The sequence below is a fragment of the Rattus rattus genome, chromosome 10 (assembly GCF_011064425.1).
Source record: "Rattus rattus isolate New Zealand chromosome 10, Rrattus_CSIRO_v1, whole genome shotgun sequence".
In the NCBI taxonomy this organism is placed as follows: domain Eukaryota; kingdom Metazoa; phylum Chordata; class Mammalia; order Rodentia; family Muridae; genus Rattus; species Rattus rattus.
In genome coordinates this window covers 30,262,241-30,281,646 of record NC_046163.1, presented here as the reverse complement: position 1 = coordinate 30,281,646, position 19,406 = coordinate 30,262,241, and the positions used below count along the sequence as shown (strand labels likewise).

The following is a 19,406-nucleotide window of genomic DNA, read 5'->3' as shown; positions in this document are numbered from 1 at the left end:
GATTATTGTGTCATGTTGACAATTAAAGCTAAACAGGCAACCTTTGAAGTAATAATGTCCTCTACCCTATGTGAACTGGATACAACTTTAGATGTACCATGAGACTTCTTTACATTATTTCTTCCCCATCTTTCTCTGTCTGTTTGTCCGTTTCTCTCTCTGTGTGTGTGTGTGTGTGTGTGTGTGTGTGTGTGTGTGTATCTGTGTATGTGAGCTAGAGAGAGACAGAGACAGAGAGACAGAAAGAGACAGAGAAACAAAGAAATATAACACCATTTGTACTAAATCAACAAATGCATTTGTTCATGGCATTTACTGTCGGTAAAGATCATTGTAAAATGTTCCCCTTTGGATGGGAGCTCAATACATGAAGGGTAATCCAACTGGATATTATCTGTAAAAGTTCCTCTCAAAAGGTTTGAAGACATAACATGTTTTGATTGACTCGCTAAGGTCTTACACTGTGACATTTGTTCCTGTAGCACTCTCAAATTACCAAATTACCCAGACTCTTAGCGGCGCTTTATAAAGCCCGCTCATCAATCACTCGTCTACAGTGATCTCTTTAGCATGCATTTGGACAATTTTATCCAACTTAAGCAATCAGCCTTAGCATTCTTGGGGAGCATTCCTAGGGACATGAGCAGTGCATTTGCTGTCTAGGGGCACATATATGCAATATAAATCATAACCCGAGTTTCTAGGGTCAGAATAAAAGGAACCTTACTCCAGAGTTCTGTTCTGAGCCGTTCCTGAATGCTCTCTGAAGGGTATGTTCAGAGGATGACGTACACCCTGGTGGAGGTGAATGCAAGCAGGACTTGATGGCCTTAAATATTAGTATATGCCTCAGTCCCTCTACCTGCACTTCAGGCACCTGTCTCTGATTGCCTCTTTGATGCATTTACTTATCCCATGGAAGTTCACTAGCTGTTTAGGGGCTTCGAAGAAAAATTGGAATTGTGGGCTTGATGTTATACTACAAGGCAATAATGACCTTGAAACCAGACCAAAGGATTCTCCTGATGGTCTAGAAAAGCCTCTCTCTGTTAGCCAGGTCTGAGGAGAGCCAGTGAAGCTCACCAGCTATGTAGTACAGCATTTTATCAAAACGATTGTCTTAGAATCAAAAATTGCTGTTTTTAAACATAATAGGGAGGACAAGAACATTGGGACCAAAAGGCATGTGTTGCTTTGTTGCTAATTTTGTGACTTACAAACTTTGGCGAGGATAAAGAGTGCTTCCTCATCTCTAAAATCGAGACAATTGTGCACGGAAGTTGTGTGCCAGGGCTCTTGTGAAAATCAGTAGAAAGTTCTTGGGAGCGTCTGCGCGTCATCAGCACTGTAAATACACCTGCTGCTAAGCAGTAGCACATCACAAAGTTGTTGTTGTAAAAATATAAAAAATAAAACGCCGACTTTTATCCCCACTAGGTCTACACCGCAGTGCCCCCAAGATATCTGCTAGATATCTGGTCTGAATCAGCAAAGCGTCTCACCCGCTCTGCTCTATCCCATATCACACTGCTGAAGGCCTCTCTCTGAGCCTGGCAGCCACCTCCCTACCTATCTAGTTCCCGAGACAGGCTTCCATGCCGGAAACACACATCCAACTCTGTGGCGGCCCAGACTAGCCACCGTACACTCTCAAATCTGCACATGAAAGAACACACAACACAATAACCTTTGACCCAATTGATAAGACATAATTGCCCACCTAAACATACAAAGTCCGGTACACATCCATCCCTCAAGAACATTCATAACAACCTGTAAATACACAGAGTGGAATCTTAATGTCAGCTTCCACGATCTCTCCGCCACGGCTTCTCTCTGTCTCCTCCTCTTCCTTCAAACTTTTCCCCCACCCATCTTTCGTTCTCATCCAATGACAGGCCTCCTTCTATCCTGTACCTGCCCTCAACTGTACTTTACAAATTCAATGGGGAGAAGCTTCTGGTGAAGTCACCTGAGTCCTGAGTATGTGACTAGGCAGCTGTCCTTGGGGCAGTGGGATTAGCATCAAAATACAGATAACTCCAGGGCAAACCACAACACTAAGGGTTCACAGTTCTCCAAGAATTTCCCAGAACAGATTGGCTGGCGAGCATGTCTGTCAGGGATTATGTTAATTATTAATTGATGCGGGAGGTTCCAGATCACTATGGGCAGCACCTGCCAGGTAAGCACAGGACTAGAATGAGTAGGCTAGCAGGCAGCCTTGCTCCATGTTACTGCCTTTGAGTTCCTATTCTGACTTCATTCCATGATGGGCCGAGACTTGGAATTATAATATAATCCCAATAGATGCTTTCCTCCAATGAGTTGTCTCTTGTTAATGTTTTATCAGTTTCGAAACATCACACTAGAACATGTTCCTAACAAAACTTCTCAGGTTCTGCTCATTAATATGTGCTCAAATTTCCCCTGCGTATTTCATCAAAACGTAACCACTTTGAAACATCAGAGCCTTGTTCCAGAATCAAATAAATGTGTGCACTTAGGCTAAGTATCAGTCATTGTATAGGTTGTACTGCAAGAGCATCTTCATGAACACAAAGGAGTTTAAGTAAAAAAAAAAAAAATGTGGCTTGTTGAGCCAGTATAAGTCTGGGTAGATTAAAACAACGCAAGAACTCACTTCAGATATGATTTTTCTCATCTATCAAATTAAGGAGCTGGATTCGTCAGTCTGTCTCCAAGGCCCATTGTACATATAAATTGCTAGGAATAACTAGAGAACAACTTCTACATTAAAAGCTTTAAAATGCTATCGATGGTTCCCTGGTGGCTTAAAAAGTACTGTGTTGATAGCAACGCACAACCCAGAGACTCTCACTTCATTCTATTTCATCTCTTTTGTCGTTATAATAGATCATTCCTAACCTCAGGAGAATGTTCTCCACAGTCAGACAATTAGTGAGGTTTTCGCTCTATGTCTGGCAACCTGAGAAGCCAGAGACCTCAGGGCGCATTCTGCAGCTCGCATGGATACGTTTCTGTCCATGTTGATAGTATCTGCATTTCTTCATAACTGGAGCTGCAGCTGTTTTCAATTAGATTTTTCTTAGTAGTGGATAACAGAGTGATCCGAGGCTCCTGGTGGAGTCTGCATTATGTCTTTCCCAAGAAGTATTGTTATGATACAGGATAATCTCTTTGTGAAAATCCCATAAATGTTGTGCTGATGAATTGAAAGTGATATTAAATGTGTCTAACACCAGCTTATGTTCTGCAGCCTCTGAACGCACTTGCCCTAAGAAAAATACATCTGCTTTTAGGAAGGCGGTCATTCTCTCAAGAATGCTTAGGACTTGGATAGGTTTCCAGTAATGTATAACCTCGCTACATTGTATTTGAAGGAGAGATGTAATTTTGGAAGCAACACAGAGATAGATTGATAACTTACTGAAGGGTATGCATGGAAATAAATTCACTATGTCTCTACTCAATAAAAGCACTTCATTATTTACCCGGAGATGTTGGCTGCTTCTTTTTGTTTTGTACTTCCTTAAAAATATTTCTTACAATTGGGGTATTAAATAAAGGGTTGTCATTCTGTGATCAGATTCACCATCCCAGCACCGTCTCGTTTCCGTGTTCACTTCCCACCGCTCTCTCTCTTCTTCAATGCCGGTGCTTCTGCTCAAATGTCTTATGAGAATATATTTTACATATGTCACTCATCTCTCATTCCCCTTCCTATCTTCTCTTACTTCACTCTCCTACTGGTGCCCTTCCTCCCACACAAATAGTCTTACAGACTCTTTCTTTTCAACTCTTGATTCTATGCATCGATGAGAAAAGCACAATGTTTATCTTTAGCAATCTGACTTGCTTCACTTGATTTAATGACCTCCAATTCCACTCATTTCCCTGTCAAAGTCATGGCTTCACTTTTTTTTTTTTTTTTGCCAGCTGGAGAAGATTCCAGTGTGTATGAGTGCCATGTTGTCTTTATCCATTCATCTGATGATAGTGTATAGGCATGTTATTCAGCATAGTCATGCTGAGCAGTGCTGTAACGGACATAGAATTCCAGGAATCCTTGTGATATGCTCAGTTAGATTTACTTCAGATATAACTACAGTGGGTCAGTCATATAGTATCGTAATGTTGAACAGGGCTGTAATGAGCATTGAAGTACAGGAATCCCTGTGATATTCTTATTTAGATTTATTTCAGATATATACTTAGAGTGAGTCATATGGTAGCTAGATCATATGGTGGTTTTATTTCTTAGGATTTAAAAAAAGAATTCCTGTACTGATATCTGTAGGGGATGCACTAACTTGTAATCTCCCCAGTACTGTATGTGGATTCCTTCATTTTCCTGTGTCCCTGCTAGATGTGATGGCCTGATAGTGGTACTTGCTTCCTAAGCCTTACCCACCTTTTACCTGAGAACCTGCCATGACCATGCTGGTCTTTCTTGAAGAATAGATATTCTGTTGGTTTGCTTAATTTCTCTCCTTCCTCCCTTCTCAGACTGTAAATAAGTTTTTATTATTGCCTAAATTTATTGATTGCTTTCTCAGACACTAAATTAGTTCTTTGTGTTTTCTGAAAAAAAGCAAATCTTTAAAGCTGTTTTCATAAAAATGTCAATGCTGATTATTACCTCATATGTTTTAGAAATGTCAAATATTAGTTACAGTTGGCCTGGTTTCTGTTGTCATGTGGGGAAATTTGATGAAAAGGACCAGTCATACCTTCATATTCAATCATGAATGATTACAAAAAGCTCTTTAAATAATAGTACCTGCTTCTTTGCAAAGTTGTGTTGGTATACATATAGGAAACTCAGGTGCTCTATAAGGTTAAACTTGAAGGAAATATATCTATCACTTGATTTATGGAACACATGTTCTTTTGAACTTGTTCATGATGGCATGACAGTTTTCTTTGAAATGCATCACTTTCACTCTTTCAGCATGTTAGTAATTTTCAAGAGGAGCTTTGTGAAGAATTCCAAAGGTCTTAGTCTGGTTTATGGAACCATATTTATGAGATGATTCCATTATTATTCTTCTTTGACAGTTTTATTAAGTGCACAACTTAATGACTTCTGTGGTCGGTCTGTCTGTCTATCTATCTATCTATCTATCTATCTATCTATCTATCTATCATCTATCTTATCTATATATCATCTGTGTTTGTGTGTGTGTGTGTGTGTGTGTGTGTGTACTTCTCTCTGTAACAGATACATGGTTTAATTACTCAACATGAATGCACACACACACACACACACACACACACACACACGGTTGCAATTTGTCTCCTGTTTCTCTCATTTCCTCACTCACTGTTCCCTTCTCATGCCTCCTTTCTGCTTTTCTGTCATATATGCACGGATGTGTGTATTTAAGTCTAGAATCTACATATAAGAAAACGCAATATTTGTCTTTCTGTCCTTCATTATCATTATCATTTCTTCCCATTTCCATATATCATTAGATATATTTATCACATGCATAGTCCATTTTCAAGTTGTGTGTTCATGTGTGTGTGTGTGTGTCTGTCTGTCTGTCTGTCTGTGTTACATGTATATACATAAAACTAGCTAGCCTTTATGGAAGCATGTAATATTTCTCTTTGAGTTTGGCTGATCTTTCTTTACACAATAAATCTTCCACTTCCATCCATTTCCTTGCACGTGAGATGATTGTATTTATTTATTTTTTTAAACTTCATTTGGTAGGGGTGCCACATTTTCTTTCTTCATTCATCTTGGTTATAGCAAACAGTGCTGCAGTCAACATGGATAGACAGCACCTCTGGTGTGCGCTGCCTTGGGTCTTCAGCTCATCATACATCTGAACACTTCCCTAGACGGAGGGAGTCACTCCTGTTTGCTGCCTATCTGGAGTGTTCTTGTACATTTGGTCACAACCTTCCTGATACCTACTATGGATTTGCTCTTCCCCTCTTTTACATAAATCACTTGTCGTTCATTGATTGTTTTATCTGTCTATGACTTTTTTTTGTTGACATGCATCACCAGAAAGTAATATTTATTTGGGGAATGTTTAAGGGTTTCTATTGCTGTGCTGAGACACCATGACCAGGCAAATCTTATAAAGGACAGTATTTACTTGGGGCTGGCTTACAGTTTCAGAGGTTCAATCCATCATCATCATGGTGGGACGCATGGCAGTGTGCAGGTAGACGAGGGGCTGGAGGAGGTGAGAGTTGATCTGCAGTCAGCAGAATGGCACCAGGTCACTGGGCGTGGCCTGAACATATATGAGACCTCAGAGGCCTCTCTTAATAGTGCCACTCCCTATGGTCAAGCATTCAGGCACATGAGTCTATGGGAGCCATATCTATTCAAATCACCACAGGGAGGAACAAACTAATATTATTCTAGTGTCGGTTATTTGAGAGTGGTGTGATGGAGCTTCCATAGTTCAACAAGCATTCGTGGTTTCCTCCTGCATTCTCTTGCTTAAGTCTGCAGTAGTGGCAGTGTGTCTATAATCCAATCATTTTGCAAGTGGAAGCTGAACGGTTGGGGGTTATGCAGAGCCTTAATTCTGTAGTGAGTTCAATACCAGTGGGGATAGCTGAGACATTATATCTATAAGCAAACAAAGAGAAGACGTGATTTTTGACATCATTACAATGGATCTCTTAACCATTAGCACACAAGCTGCCTTTAGGATTTTTGTCCCATGCCACCTGGTTTTAGATACACAGAGAGATATATGTGATCTTTATCCCGGAAGCAATGTCGGGAGTATGTATCAAAAAATAAATGCTATATAATAAAAGCAGAAAAAGACCAGTGCAGAAAAGAAAAGCTGTTACTAAATAATAAACATATGTCCATCAATACAAAGTACCTGGGAGAGAACTTTGACTAATGCACATTTATTTTTACAGTGAACATAACTGTCATACTGTTAACTATACTAATTGGTTTCCTCCTTTTCCACACTCTTTAGGAGAAAGACAATAAAGAAAAGGAAAAGGATGTTTTAATAGGAAATATAAACAGTGTTCAGTATTTGTTGGTTGGTTACTTAGCTTGTGCCTCTTTGCACTGAAATTTAATATTTTTTGAATTTTTAATAAAACATTTTAAATATTTTAAAATTTAATATTTGCTCAGGAGTCAGTCGTGTTTAGGACTGTGATGCTAAGAAGTAAAGGGGCATAGCAAGTATGGAAATGACATAAATTTGACCAAGACAGAGAGTTAACATCAGTTCATTGCTACTTAGCTAAACATGCACCATTTATCTAGTGGGGAGATTGTTTGTTGTAAAATTAGATGAAGTGGATGTTTGCCATGTTTGCACCTTTCTAGAATTTAATTTTGTAATATATCTTTAAGGACTATTGTTCTATGTGATCCTTGATTTGATTTGAAGCTGAAATACTTTGCTATTTTTTTCCTTTTTTCTCTTTCTGTTTGTTTTTAATTTTTTGTTGCCTTTCCCATTATTTGGGGGGTATTTATTCATTTTATCACAAAAAAAAAACCCCAGGCTATTTTGTTGAGACAAACTATTTTTCCAAAAGTAGAATAGTACGACCTACCAAGACTACGTTAATACCATTTAAAATATTAAATCTGTCCAGATTCCACTTGGCAATCCATTAGTTCTTTTAAAAATGTGCCTAGAATGAATGAAATCCAGAACAAATGTTTTTGAAAGACAGATTCTTTCTATTTTTCTTCACATGTAGAAGACAATCTTAATGCCTCTCTGGGTTTCATCTCATGGTGTTTAACCGGAAGTTTAATTGTTAATAATAATCCAAGATGGAAAAGTTGGGCTTGGAGCGCAGGTTAAACTAGCATTTTACTGCGAGCCTACAGCACGCAGAGGTAGGGGAAGGATGAGCTAAGCTTCACATCAGCACAGGAAAGAGCCTCAGAGTCGGGGCTTTACCCAGCCGAGCCCTGAGCCGGAAGTGAGGAAACCTACATCCGTCTCCGGCGCCATTCACAGCTCTCCCTTCCTTCCACAGGTGTTGAAGTGGGTGGAAGAAGCGGTGCAGGCCTCCAAGGTTCACCTCTTATCCACCGACCATTTGGAACACGCTGTAAATACTTGGAAAATTCCTTTTGATCCCAGCCTCAAAGAAGTTACTGTGTCCCTGAGTGGTCCTTCTCCCGTGATTGAAATTCGCAATCCTTTCGGTGAGATGAATCACACACTGATTATTAAATATGAAGACCAGAGAAGGGCACTTTTTGCACACTTTTCCAATTAATTCAGCTTTATCAATACGTTCAAAGCGTTCCTAAGTGACTGTAGATGTTTGAAATGACTGTTATTAGTCTTGAGTGTTTTTGAATTAGCGTGAGGATGAACATGTTAAATTTTCTCATATTTAAACAAATTACATTCATGAATTTTATTGTAGTTAATTATCCACATGGGAAAATATCTAAATGTTATATTTTTATATAGCACACATGTCATTATATAACACATTATATGATAATGTCCTAAATATCATTGGAGATTAAACTGCTTATCTAGTTCCTTTACCCCGAACTATGTCTTTGGGTCAATGCTTTAATATATATATATATATTATATATATATATGTATATATATATATAATATATATATTATAATTTATTCTGTAAAATTTACCATCTTTTAATTTTCTGGACGAGTCCCTAAAATAGCTATTTCTAAATTAACTTTCTAAAATAAAATAACTTTCTAAATTTTCACTATCATTTTCCAGAGCGGTTAAACAAACATAAAAGTCTCTAAAAGTCAGATTTAATGGGCGAGGGAGATGGTTTGATGGGTAATGGCCTTTCCATAAAAGCATGGGGGCTTGAGTTTGAATATTTAGGACTTATATAATAAGTCAAGTACAGTAGCACATGTCTGCAAATGCAGTACTCCCAGGGCAAGATGGGAGGCAGACAGCAGGATACCTGGACGCCATGGAGCTGGCATAAGCAGCTGTGGAAAATGCTGTGAGAGACCCTGCATCAGAACATCAAGGTAAAAGGCCAGAGTGGATACCTGAGTAGCCTTTGGATTCCACGTGTGTGCTTGTGTTCATATGCAGACACATGCACATATACAAGCCACACAGACACAGACACACGCAGATAGGTAGGTAGACAGACAGACAGACAGGTAGATAGATAGACAAATCGGAGTTAGGCTGGCACTAAACTTCAGTGGTAGAGCAAACTTACATTTGCTCGCTTGTATTTTGACAAGGTTTTCAAGATGAGACTCACACTGAAGAGGAAATCTGAGAATGAAGGAATCTCATTTTTTTTTATCGTATTTGTTCTAAGCCTACCTGCTGGTTCTGAGGAAATGGTTTCATTTCTACTGTGGTTTCGGTGTCTCCGGTACTTTGATGATATTTATAAAGGGGAAGGCAGCAACTCTATTCTTCATTTGCACCATCCATGCAAACAATTCCAGTAAGAGTGTGAAATAATTCCTGCAAGCCTATGAAATGTTGTTCAGAGTCAGCATCCACACTGGCCAAACACTGAAATTTACAAAGGAAGTAAAAGCTCCTTTTCAAGACTTGTGGGGCGCTGGTCTCGGTGTGCATTTGTCTGCTGCAGCCACATTCCGCTCACTGTAATAACTCCCATGCTACCCCGAAAAGCTGGACTCATTAGCTCATGTTCCTACTGCTTAACGGCCCCCTGGGCACACAGCGGTGGTCAGTCTTTTGATTATTTAAAGGACGGTACCTGAGTAAAGAGACCATGGGGAGGTCAGAGGTAAAGATAACTAAGGCTCAGTTCCATTTTATTTATTTTTCTCCTTACATCCCAGCCAGTAGTTATGGAAGGTAACCATCCACCAGATAGGAGATGGTACCATCATTTTGTTATAGTGCTATGCTGTAATCATCCTTTGACAGTGTGCCTTCTCCTGCATCCAGTGGAAAACTGGTTATCAGGCCCTGTACTTTGTACAGAGGTTTACTCAGGATACTCACCTTAGTAGCATCTACCCTGACCTCCAGAGAGACCTGTATTTCAGTCTGGACTTTGTCTGTATGCAGTCTACCTGTCTCTAGTGACTGAGCGTAGCATCTTAGCAACGTGACGATTGTTCTCTGGGCTGGTTTTAGAGGTGGAGTGACAGCTCATCGGTCGCTATTCTCACGTGACTGTCAAACGCCTAACACATGGGGATCCGTCGCTTCAATCGTGGAGCCCAGAAGCCCACAATTAAGTATATTTTAGATGAAAATAGCACAGCATTTTGAGCCCTGGACACAAACATCTGTTAAGTAATATACACCAATACTTATTAAAAAACCTGTTATTGAAAATCTGATCATATCCCGAGGCTTTTGAGTGTTGAAATAGTCGATCTGTTTAACTGGGAGAGAAATCGTGATTTCTACCTCTGTTTTGTCTTCCAGGGAAGCTGATAAAAAAGGGGTTTGGCTTGAATGAGCTGTTAAATATCCATAACTCTGCCAAGGTGGTGAACGTCAAAGAGCCGGAAGCTGGAATGTGGACAGTGAAGGTACTGTGCGATTTCCCCGCCTGTTTGTTATTTTCTTTTCAAGTTGGCATGCTTCGTAAAGGATATAAAATAGCTTATTTATATATTCTTGCCGTCCCGGAGAACACTTTTAATGAAAGTACATGTGTGGGAGGTCTGGAGCACATAAGCTGGGTAGTGTTGCTGTGATGACCGTGAGCATCCGTGAGGTTCTGGAACAGGGATGGAAATTCTTGGGCAGTTTGCCTATCATTCAAGCCGTGCACTGATGGTGCCATCCATTTGCCTGCTTCCAGAATCAGCAGACAACAGAGCCAGTGGAGAACAATGATTAGGGCTGTGGGGCTCTGGGTGGAACAGCGTGGGGTTGAACAGCACCCACAGGCTGGACTGCTCGGGCGTGGAACCTCTGTATTTCTTGCTGTCCTCTCTCACGTGACAGTGGTAGCTCTTTACACTGTAGAGCTGGGCTGAGAAGTAAGCTCATATATATGAAATAGCACAAGGCAAGGTGTCAAGGACTGTTGGCTGCCGTTATTTGCTAGAGGTGCAGTGATTATTTTCTTTAATAAAAATAGCATTTGTTTCCTTGAATTATTTTATCAATATGCAGTAAAGAATGTACACAGTAAAATTCGGAATACCGTAAATCATAGGTATGACGTTGTTGTTGATTATGTGTGTAACTGGCTGCGGTGGGCCACTGGAGCGTTTGCCAGTGTTCCACAGCCTTTTCATTATGCCCTGGCCTTATTCCATCTCAAGCGTCTGTGTTTTTATATGTGAGAGGGTTTCCCCGAGAACAGGAAAAGATTGTTCTGCCGAGGCTTTAACACCACTCAGGAGTAGCTTTCAGACCATTAAGGCATAAACTCCAAATGCTCGCCACAGGAGCGGGCTTAACAAAGTGTGCTTCGGTCCTGCATTTTCCTGTATCGTTTCCCCGGCTACCCAGCAGCATCCTTAGCGCTCCCCAAAATTCTTTTGCTCCAGAATCCCCGTGACAGTACCTGCAAGAGTGGTTTTCATTACCTCAGGTTCCCAACATAATAAATGGGCTTCATTAGATGAGCATTCAAATTACAGGAATGCTGGGAATGCACATATGCATGGAGCTGGTCCATCCCAGACATTCTCTGGGGATTTTCCATGCCAGGCAGACTTTGATTTTCAATGTACATTATTTTTCTCATATATATATATATATATATTCAGAGCTCTAACCCTGCAGAGATACTCTAAATTGTAGAATGGATTTGAGGAGCAGATGATCTTTAGAGTGCAGGGGCAAAGGCCATCAATATTAATGCAATCTGGCTGTTTGTTAATGAATAGATCATAAAGGGTCACAACTGTTTTATTAACCCTGTACCGTGCACACAGTAGGTGTGCAGTATATACTGGATGGCAAAAAATGAAGCATTTTTTCTACTCTGCTATTTTGAATTAACATGGCTAAAAGTGATGTTATTGTTGTTTTGGTCAACGTGCCTAAAATATGACTGGTGCTGAGTCTGTTTTGTTTTGTTTTTAACCACAGTAGGAAGGGCTGTGAAGGGTCAAGCCTCTCAATCTCTCAAATGATTTAATTGAAGCATAACCTAAGCCATCAGTGTCCTAAATTGACAGTCAGGTATTCTCTTGTTGCTTTCTGACTCATGGCAATAAGGTGTCCATTGTTGGCTGGAAGAGCTATGCAAGCCATGTCCCTTTATTAGTAGTCTGTGGGGCATTTGAACCTTCCTCCAGGTGACTTGGGTTGCTACCAGCCAATTTTCCTCTGTAAAACTCTTGCCTAGAGGAATGATAGGACTTAGCGTCAGTTTATCTTGTGCTTGACATACCTATTTAGTCAGTCATCAGTTCTCAGTGTTTACTTCTGACCATGTTGCATACTGTTTAGTGTGCTCTAAGCGGTTTAATTGATAATTAGAACAGCAGAGTTCCGAAGGTTACTCTGTAAGCAAAGAGTGAGAAGAAGATGGCCAGGCACCAAAATCTCTGTTTAGACAAGTGTCTAAACTCAGTCCCCTATAATTAAGAGAAGACTAAGAAGGCACCATATCTATTTTCACATTGCCTGAAATTCACCGTACTTCTCACTAAAGAACCTCTGCTTCTGATCAACTCGATTTCTAGTTTGCAGTTAATGGTAACAAGAATTAAGCACATTATAAGCATTGAAGTACGCTTTACAGATGATAAACTTATCTTGTTCCTATAGGAAATACCAAAAGAACCCATCAGCTTGAAACAAAATAAATGCAGTTATGTCTACTGAAATAAATATTGCTACTGACATTGGGTCTCTTTTAGACAGCTAGTGAATGACCAATGTTCTCTATGTGCTTTCTCAACAAGAGAGCTAAGATGAGATATGGTATCCTTCATGGTATCTCCCTTGCTCTGTGCTATCTGGAAAATGTCTGCTATACCAGAAGAATTAATGATGACTTTTAAATGTTTCCAATAACACTTCATTGCAAGTATGAAAAACAGTCCTTTTTATGATCATAAGACATTTAAAGCCTATGCGATTTGGCTTCAACCACTCTTCTGGTTATCTTGTATCACTTACATTTATACGCTAGATAAATTTAGTTATTGAAATTTGAGCCAGTCCTATTAGCTTCTCCTTTGCTCCATGCTTTTGTTTTGTTTTGAAGACAGGGTCTCACTGTACAGCTCTTGCTATCCTGGAACTCAGTGTGTAGACCAGGCTGACCTTGAACTCACAGAGATCTGCCTACCTCCTGAGTGTTAGGATTAAAGGCCTGTGGCACTACCTCATCCAGCTATTTTTTTCTTCTATCAGTTCCTTCCTTCTCTATAGAATGCCTTTCTTTTCAGTCTGACTTACGATTATTCCCCAAGATTCAACTCAAATGCCAGTTAAGTCTTGTCAAAGATAGACTAAAATGCCACCTTTCCCTCTAGCTGCCTATATCTCTCTTAGATTTACCTTTCTCTTTTATCATAATTATATTTTTGTAGAGACTTTTTTCTCTCTGGTTATTGCTACTAGAATTTTGTCAACAGAGAGCCCACAGTGCACAAACAAGAACTATGTAAATATTTATGAGTAAAAAATTAATGTTTACTTTGATGGTGTCTAAGAAGGTGGCCATTTTAGTTCGCCTATAAGCTGATGTATTGGGATGGGGGGCCTTTAATGTACCCATGATTTGAATCCTCCTGGAGTGGCTTGCTCTTTTCTCTTGTGCTTTATCTTGCAAACACTTTCCTATGACATTTTGGGGGCCCCTTTTTGCACAGACAGTGAGTCAACTCATTTCTCTAATCGTATCCATGACTCAAATGTTTTAACTTACCTCTGAGGTAGGTAAAACATACAGAACAGAAGTAACTGAAAAGAACACAAAATTTTATTAAAAACAGGAGAGAATGCTGTTTTATGCCCCCAAGTTTCCATTTATATGGAAACTACAAATTCTGGATCTCATTTCTGAGAAGCAATATGAATTTTCCATTCAGACAGCTGCAGTTAATATATAGCTACACAGAATATAAGTCCACTACCACTGAAACTCCATGAGCCAAGTTTTGTCTCCTTCTACTTGAGGGAAACTCCCTATGACGATATTAAATAATGGATTTAGATAATACAAAATGTTTCTATTAGCCTAGGATTATCAGTGTGATCATTTGTAGTTTAACAAACCCCCCCCCCTGGGGTATGTTTCCATTAAGTAAATTTGTATAAACTGCCCCTAGATGATCCCCCTAAGTACAGAAGAGAATACTCCATATCACATGACTATTTTGAGATTCTAAGACTGGAAGAAATATTTTGGGTTAGATGGCCATATTAATTTTTAGTGCATACCAGTGCTCATTCTCCAGGTTGACAGGGTTGCCTAAATAAGGTACACAATGACAACACCAGTTCACAAGGCCCTACACCTAGAGGAAGAGCTATAGACAGTTAATGACTGTTGAGAGAGGGGGACTCAGTCTTCTCCAGAGACCAGCTCCCCAATAGGGGGGCCAACTGTAAACACATTTACAGATGGATGCAACAGGATAGGGGTGTATCTACACACACACACACACACACACACACACACACACACACACACACACAAACACGCATGCACATGCACACATACATACATATACTCATGGATGTATATATACACACATATATAATGTTAGTAATTAAAGAAGAGTTCATGAATTTGAGGTGTAGGTGGCATTGGAGAGTTGGAGGGAGAGGAGAAGGAGTAGAAGAAGATACTCATGCTTGAAATTATCTCCAACAGTTTTTAAAATGTGAAAAATACTTCATTCCCTCCCACTGTAATATTTGGAAAACTTATTGAAGTTCCGTGTCTGTGAGCCTTAACTCTGTATGATTTCATTATCAACCAAATACTGTATCTTCATTTTTGCTGACATCCAAGCAGCCACTATGCAAACAAACCTTGGTATTGCTTTCGATGTGTTTATTTGTATAATTGCAAAAAATTTACAAACGAGGAAATACTACTGTATCAACATAAAATGTATTGTGATTACAAGAATGTACTTAGTAAGTTTTTAAGGTTTTATGAAAGAATAGTACATATGCACATCACAGTGTAGTCTGCTGGCATAATGCGAGTTTAAGAGTCATTAGTAAATCGCTCTCAGTGCTACAGAGGACCACACAGGAGAGTCCAGCTGTCATCCTCAACTGTGTCCCGTGAATGTCTATAGACAACTTGGCTTACAGCATTAATTTAGTGTTTGAGGAGATGGAGCATTTTATTACAGGCTTTTCCTAGAAAACTTTCCAGTTATTTTGGCCTTCTAAAATCAAAGTGTTAACTACATGGAATGTTTTTATTTAAAAAGAGATTTGTTTGTTTGAGCAGAGATAAATTTGAGTGGATATAAATATATAAATACACTAGTGCATATGTTTGTGTGTGTGTGTGAATATGTGTGTATGCACGCATGCATGCGTGTATATGTGTATGTGTGTTGTGTGTGTGCACATGCATGCATGTGTGTGTGTGTGGTGTGTGTGTGGTGTGTGGTGTGTGGTGTGTGTGTGTGTGTGTGTGGTGTGTGTGTGTGTGTGTGTGTGTGTGTGTGGTGTGTGTGTGTGTGTGTGTGTGTGTGTTAATTGTGTGTGGTGTGTGTGTGTGTGTGTGTGTGGTGTGTGTGTGTGTGTGTGTGTTATTGTTGGTGTGTGTGTGTGACAGTGTGTGTGTGTGTGTGTGTGTGTGTGTGTGTGTTTTAAATCAAGTTTATCCCATGCTTAGAGAACATTCCTTTCCTTGCCGGCATTTTCATCCTAAGAGGTGTGCCCCACAGAATAACATGTAAAGTGAGCTTGCGTTATTACATGTTTATGCCTGACACGATGCCTGTCTCTCAGAAATTCTCAAGGAATTGATGAAAATAATCATATGCTTTAATTTGGAAAGAATGTCTCATTTAAGAGCAAATACTTGAAAAGAGATAATCTATTGTAGTTCAAGACCCACCATTCATTATCTTAATGATCCCAGAGCATTCCTTAACTTCATAAAACTTGGAGAAAATAATAATAATTGCTTAATACTGTGGTGCTTAAGTTAGAAACTGCGCAGCTGCTTAGAGGGTTGCTGACACACGAGTAAATTAATTAGTTAAATAACTGTCTCTTGAGCATATATGTCATATAGTATATCTTCATTTGAAAGCACATATATAATTGTTTTGATTTTAGTGTTGAGTAAATTTGTTATTTTATGAAGGATCACAAGAAGGAAATGGAATCTAACTCTATTAATTAAATTTTAATTTAATTAGTGCCACTAGGAATCCTCATTGGCTTAATATAAGGAGGTTCTGTCCTTATTAATATTCATGTGGTTTGACAGATTGACTTTGAAACCCTGGTTGATGGGTGCTCCACTTGAAGTTTTACCTGCAATATTCTTATCCACTGTAGCAGAAGTCAGTGGTCGGTGCATCTAAGGAGTAAAGAAGGGATCTGTTTCAACTCTGCAGTTACATACTCTGTTACCTCTATAATTCAGGGGCCTGAACTGGTACTATGGCCTTATAGAATGCGGCAGCTGGCTCTTGGTGGCTCATGGAAAATCAACTATACACTTGTTTTGCTTATTATGTTAAATTATTATTATGACATCAACTTGGCATCTAGAAATTAGCATGTTTTGTGTATTAATCTACATATTTGAAAATCCAAAAATACAGAGCTTCCTTTTTTCAGGGAAAGGTTAATCGACACCTCTGACTCTTCTAACAACAAGGATCATTAGAAAGCTACCCTAGCTACCACAAATCTGGAGAATAAGGGCATCTTCTATGCCTTAGAGTCCAAGGGTACCTGGAAATTGTTATTCTAAACTCCTAGCTGTGGAGTTTTTGGTACTTGAGAGAGAGAGAGAGAGGGAGAGGGAGAGAGAGGGAGAGGGAGGGAGAGAGAGAGAGAGAAAGAGAGAGAGAGAGAGAGAGAGAGAGAGCGAGAGCTGTATTTTGAGTAGCATTTTGTGTGCAATGGATGTTCCATGTCAGTAACCTGAATGAACTTTAAATGTAGGCAACCATTTAGCAAACCAGCATCCTTAAATTAGACAGATCCATATACATTCCACCTAGGTGGCTAAGAAGTACCAAGCTAAAATAAGCCCTAGGAGGAAGCCTCTGCCACTCCAGGAGCTCTCCATGGTGCTCATTCTAGTGCCCTTCAGGATGTCCCTTTAGTCTTGGCAATCTCTCTTGAAATTACCAGAAATCAAGACTGTGGTCCAGATCCTTTCAGTTCATAAAGTGTGATGATTAGGTGTTCATGCCGCGTGCATGACGTGCCGCCCACTAAACCTTGTTACGACATGGGCACATTACCCGTTTGACATGGAGAAAAAAAAGACTGTGGTCCACCTTGCTCCTTAGTTCTGTCACTTTTTTTTTTTTTAAAGGAAAGCCTTCCTATTCACAATTCCAGGACAATGGTGTGTTTTTAGCATCAAGACAGCTGCTTCAAAACGCTGACCTTGCCTTACCTGTCCTGGGCTCCAGCAGAACAATCTGGTATAGGTCTAGGTGTTGGTGTAAGAGCTCTGCAGAGTCTCCTTGAGAGAAAGTGAGCAGGAAGCAAATGCTAATTCTTAGTAGATGGTGTCATGCTGAGGTGAGACGCCTAGACTTAGCCATTGAATCACTGCTCTGCCTGCAGTTAGCAAGCCTTATGTATTTAGATTAAAAAAAAAGGAAAGAATTAGGAAACACTTTCTGGAATTTCGCTTGAGTGGACTTTGTGAGGGAAAACTTGGTTTTTTATTTCATCTGTGTCTGTTGAACATCTACCATCTGACCACAGGCCACAAAGAGGAAGTACAGACATATGTGGAGATTTTACCTTTACTTTAACCTCCATTTATTAGTGACCGAATATTTACTGTTGACCACCGGGTTTGTGATATTTGCTGAATTATACTTTAGAGCAGTCTACATGAGACATGCATTGCAAAATTTGCATTGCAGAACGGAGACCCACAACTAAATCCAGATGCAGTACCTGGGTCAGGGCTGTGGCTCTGGCATGTCAATGGTCAACTTCTGTAGTTTGCCACACCCTTGGCGATTGCCGTAACCAGTTGCTCAAGAGGCTCGTCCTTATCCATTTCAGACCTCCAGCAGTGGAAGGCATTCTGTTCGCCTCACCGGCCTCAGCACTATCGATTTCCGAGCTGGCTTTTCTCGAAAGCCCACGCTGGACTTCAAAAAAACAATGAGCAGACCCGTGCAAGGTTAGTGTGCGCATGGCTCTTAAAGTGGTGTAAGGGAGAGCTGTGCCCTGATGGTGTGACTGGGCAGGTCTGTGGCAGCCGATCGCATTGACGAGCACAGCACCCGTCTTTCGTCAATGTGCTTGTGATTGTGTCTTTGGGCCACTTTGTGTTTTGCAAAGCACTGTCCAAGATCAGCCATCCCAGATCGACTCTGAAAGCAGCTGAAGCTCAAAGGGCTTCTTAAAAACAAGACCCCTGGGCTCTGCTCTCATCTTTTAAATCAGAATTGCAGACATTGGGACCTGAGAGCACTCCAGTTGACTCTTAGGCTTAACTGCATTTGGAAAAGCACTTAGTAGTTTTATTTCTAAAGATTAATATTTTGTAAACTGATTTGTCTACATGTAGAAGTGCATGTGTATTGCTGAAAATTAAGTGTACTATGTATTGTTTTATGCTCGAGACAACATTACTGCTGACTTTGAAAGCTTGTCCTTGCTCCTTCTATTAGCCCACTAAGGTTATTATCTTAGTGCTAATGGCCAGGTTCAGCTACACTCTATGTGGCCTTTAGAGCCCTTTCTATATCATGGCTAACTTATCTTTATTTGTGCAGTTTTAGGAAGAATAAAAAAGTGAATCTTGAAAAATGTTTACCGGATTAACTATCACATGTTATTTCATAATTCTGATTTTTTTGGTATAAGAACAGTTAAAATTCTGTCCAATGACTACCTACAGTGTTTCAAGCTCTGTCTTTCTGTAGGAAAAACTCTGTAACTAGACCATCAGTATAGAGCACACATCCTTAGAGCGTGTATATGCTACTACATTGACGACACTTATTACACAGATGACCCCAACTGTGTGACACTTGTACATGGCGATGCCTTTCTCTTGTAGGGATACCTACGTATGTGCTACTGAACACCTCTGGAATCTCCAGTCCAGCTAGAGTAGATCGCCTCGAACTTCTGAGTATCTCAGGGGGATCTCTTAAGACCATTCCTGTCAAACATTACCCAGATCGGAAACCTTACGGCATCTGGAATATCTCTGACTTCATTCCACCGGATGAAGCTTTCTTTCTCAAGGTGACAGGCTATGACAAAGAGGATTATCTCTTCCAGAGAGTGTCAAGCGTTTCCTTTTCCAGCATTATCCCAGGTAAGATAAATGTTTC

At 39.9% G+C, this 19,406-nt stretch overlaps 1 protein-coding gene and 1 non-coding gene across 2 annotated transcripts in view; both read left to right on the top strand.

Annotated features, from left to right (window-relative positions):
* The window catches only part of Hmcn1 (hemicentin 1), a 442,192-nt gene that overhangs the window by 167,012 nt on the left and 255,774 nt on the right, over positions 1 to 19,406 (top strand). Inside the window, 4 exon segments of the mRNA XM_032915428.1 lie at positions 7,984 to 8,155; positions 10,387 to 10,493; positions 18,121 to 18,241; positions 19,127 to 19,390. Of these exon segments, the coding sequence (XP_032771319.1) occupies positions 7,984 to 8,155; positions 10,387 to 10,493; positions 18,121 to 18,241; positions 19,127 to 19,390 (664 nt within the window).
* LOC116911858 lies at positions 17,244 to 17,346 on the top strand. The gene has a single exon (XR_004389380.1). It is a non-coding gene; the product is annotated as a small nucleolar RNA U13 (small nucleolar RNA).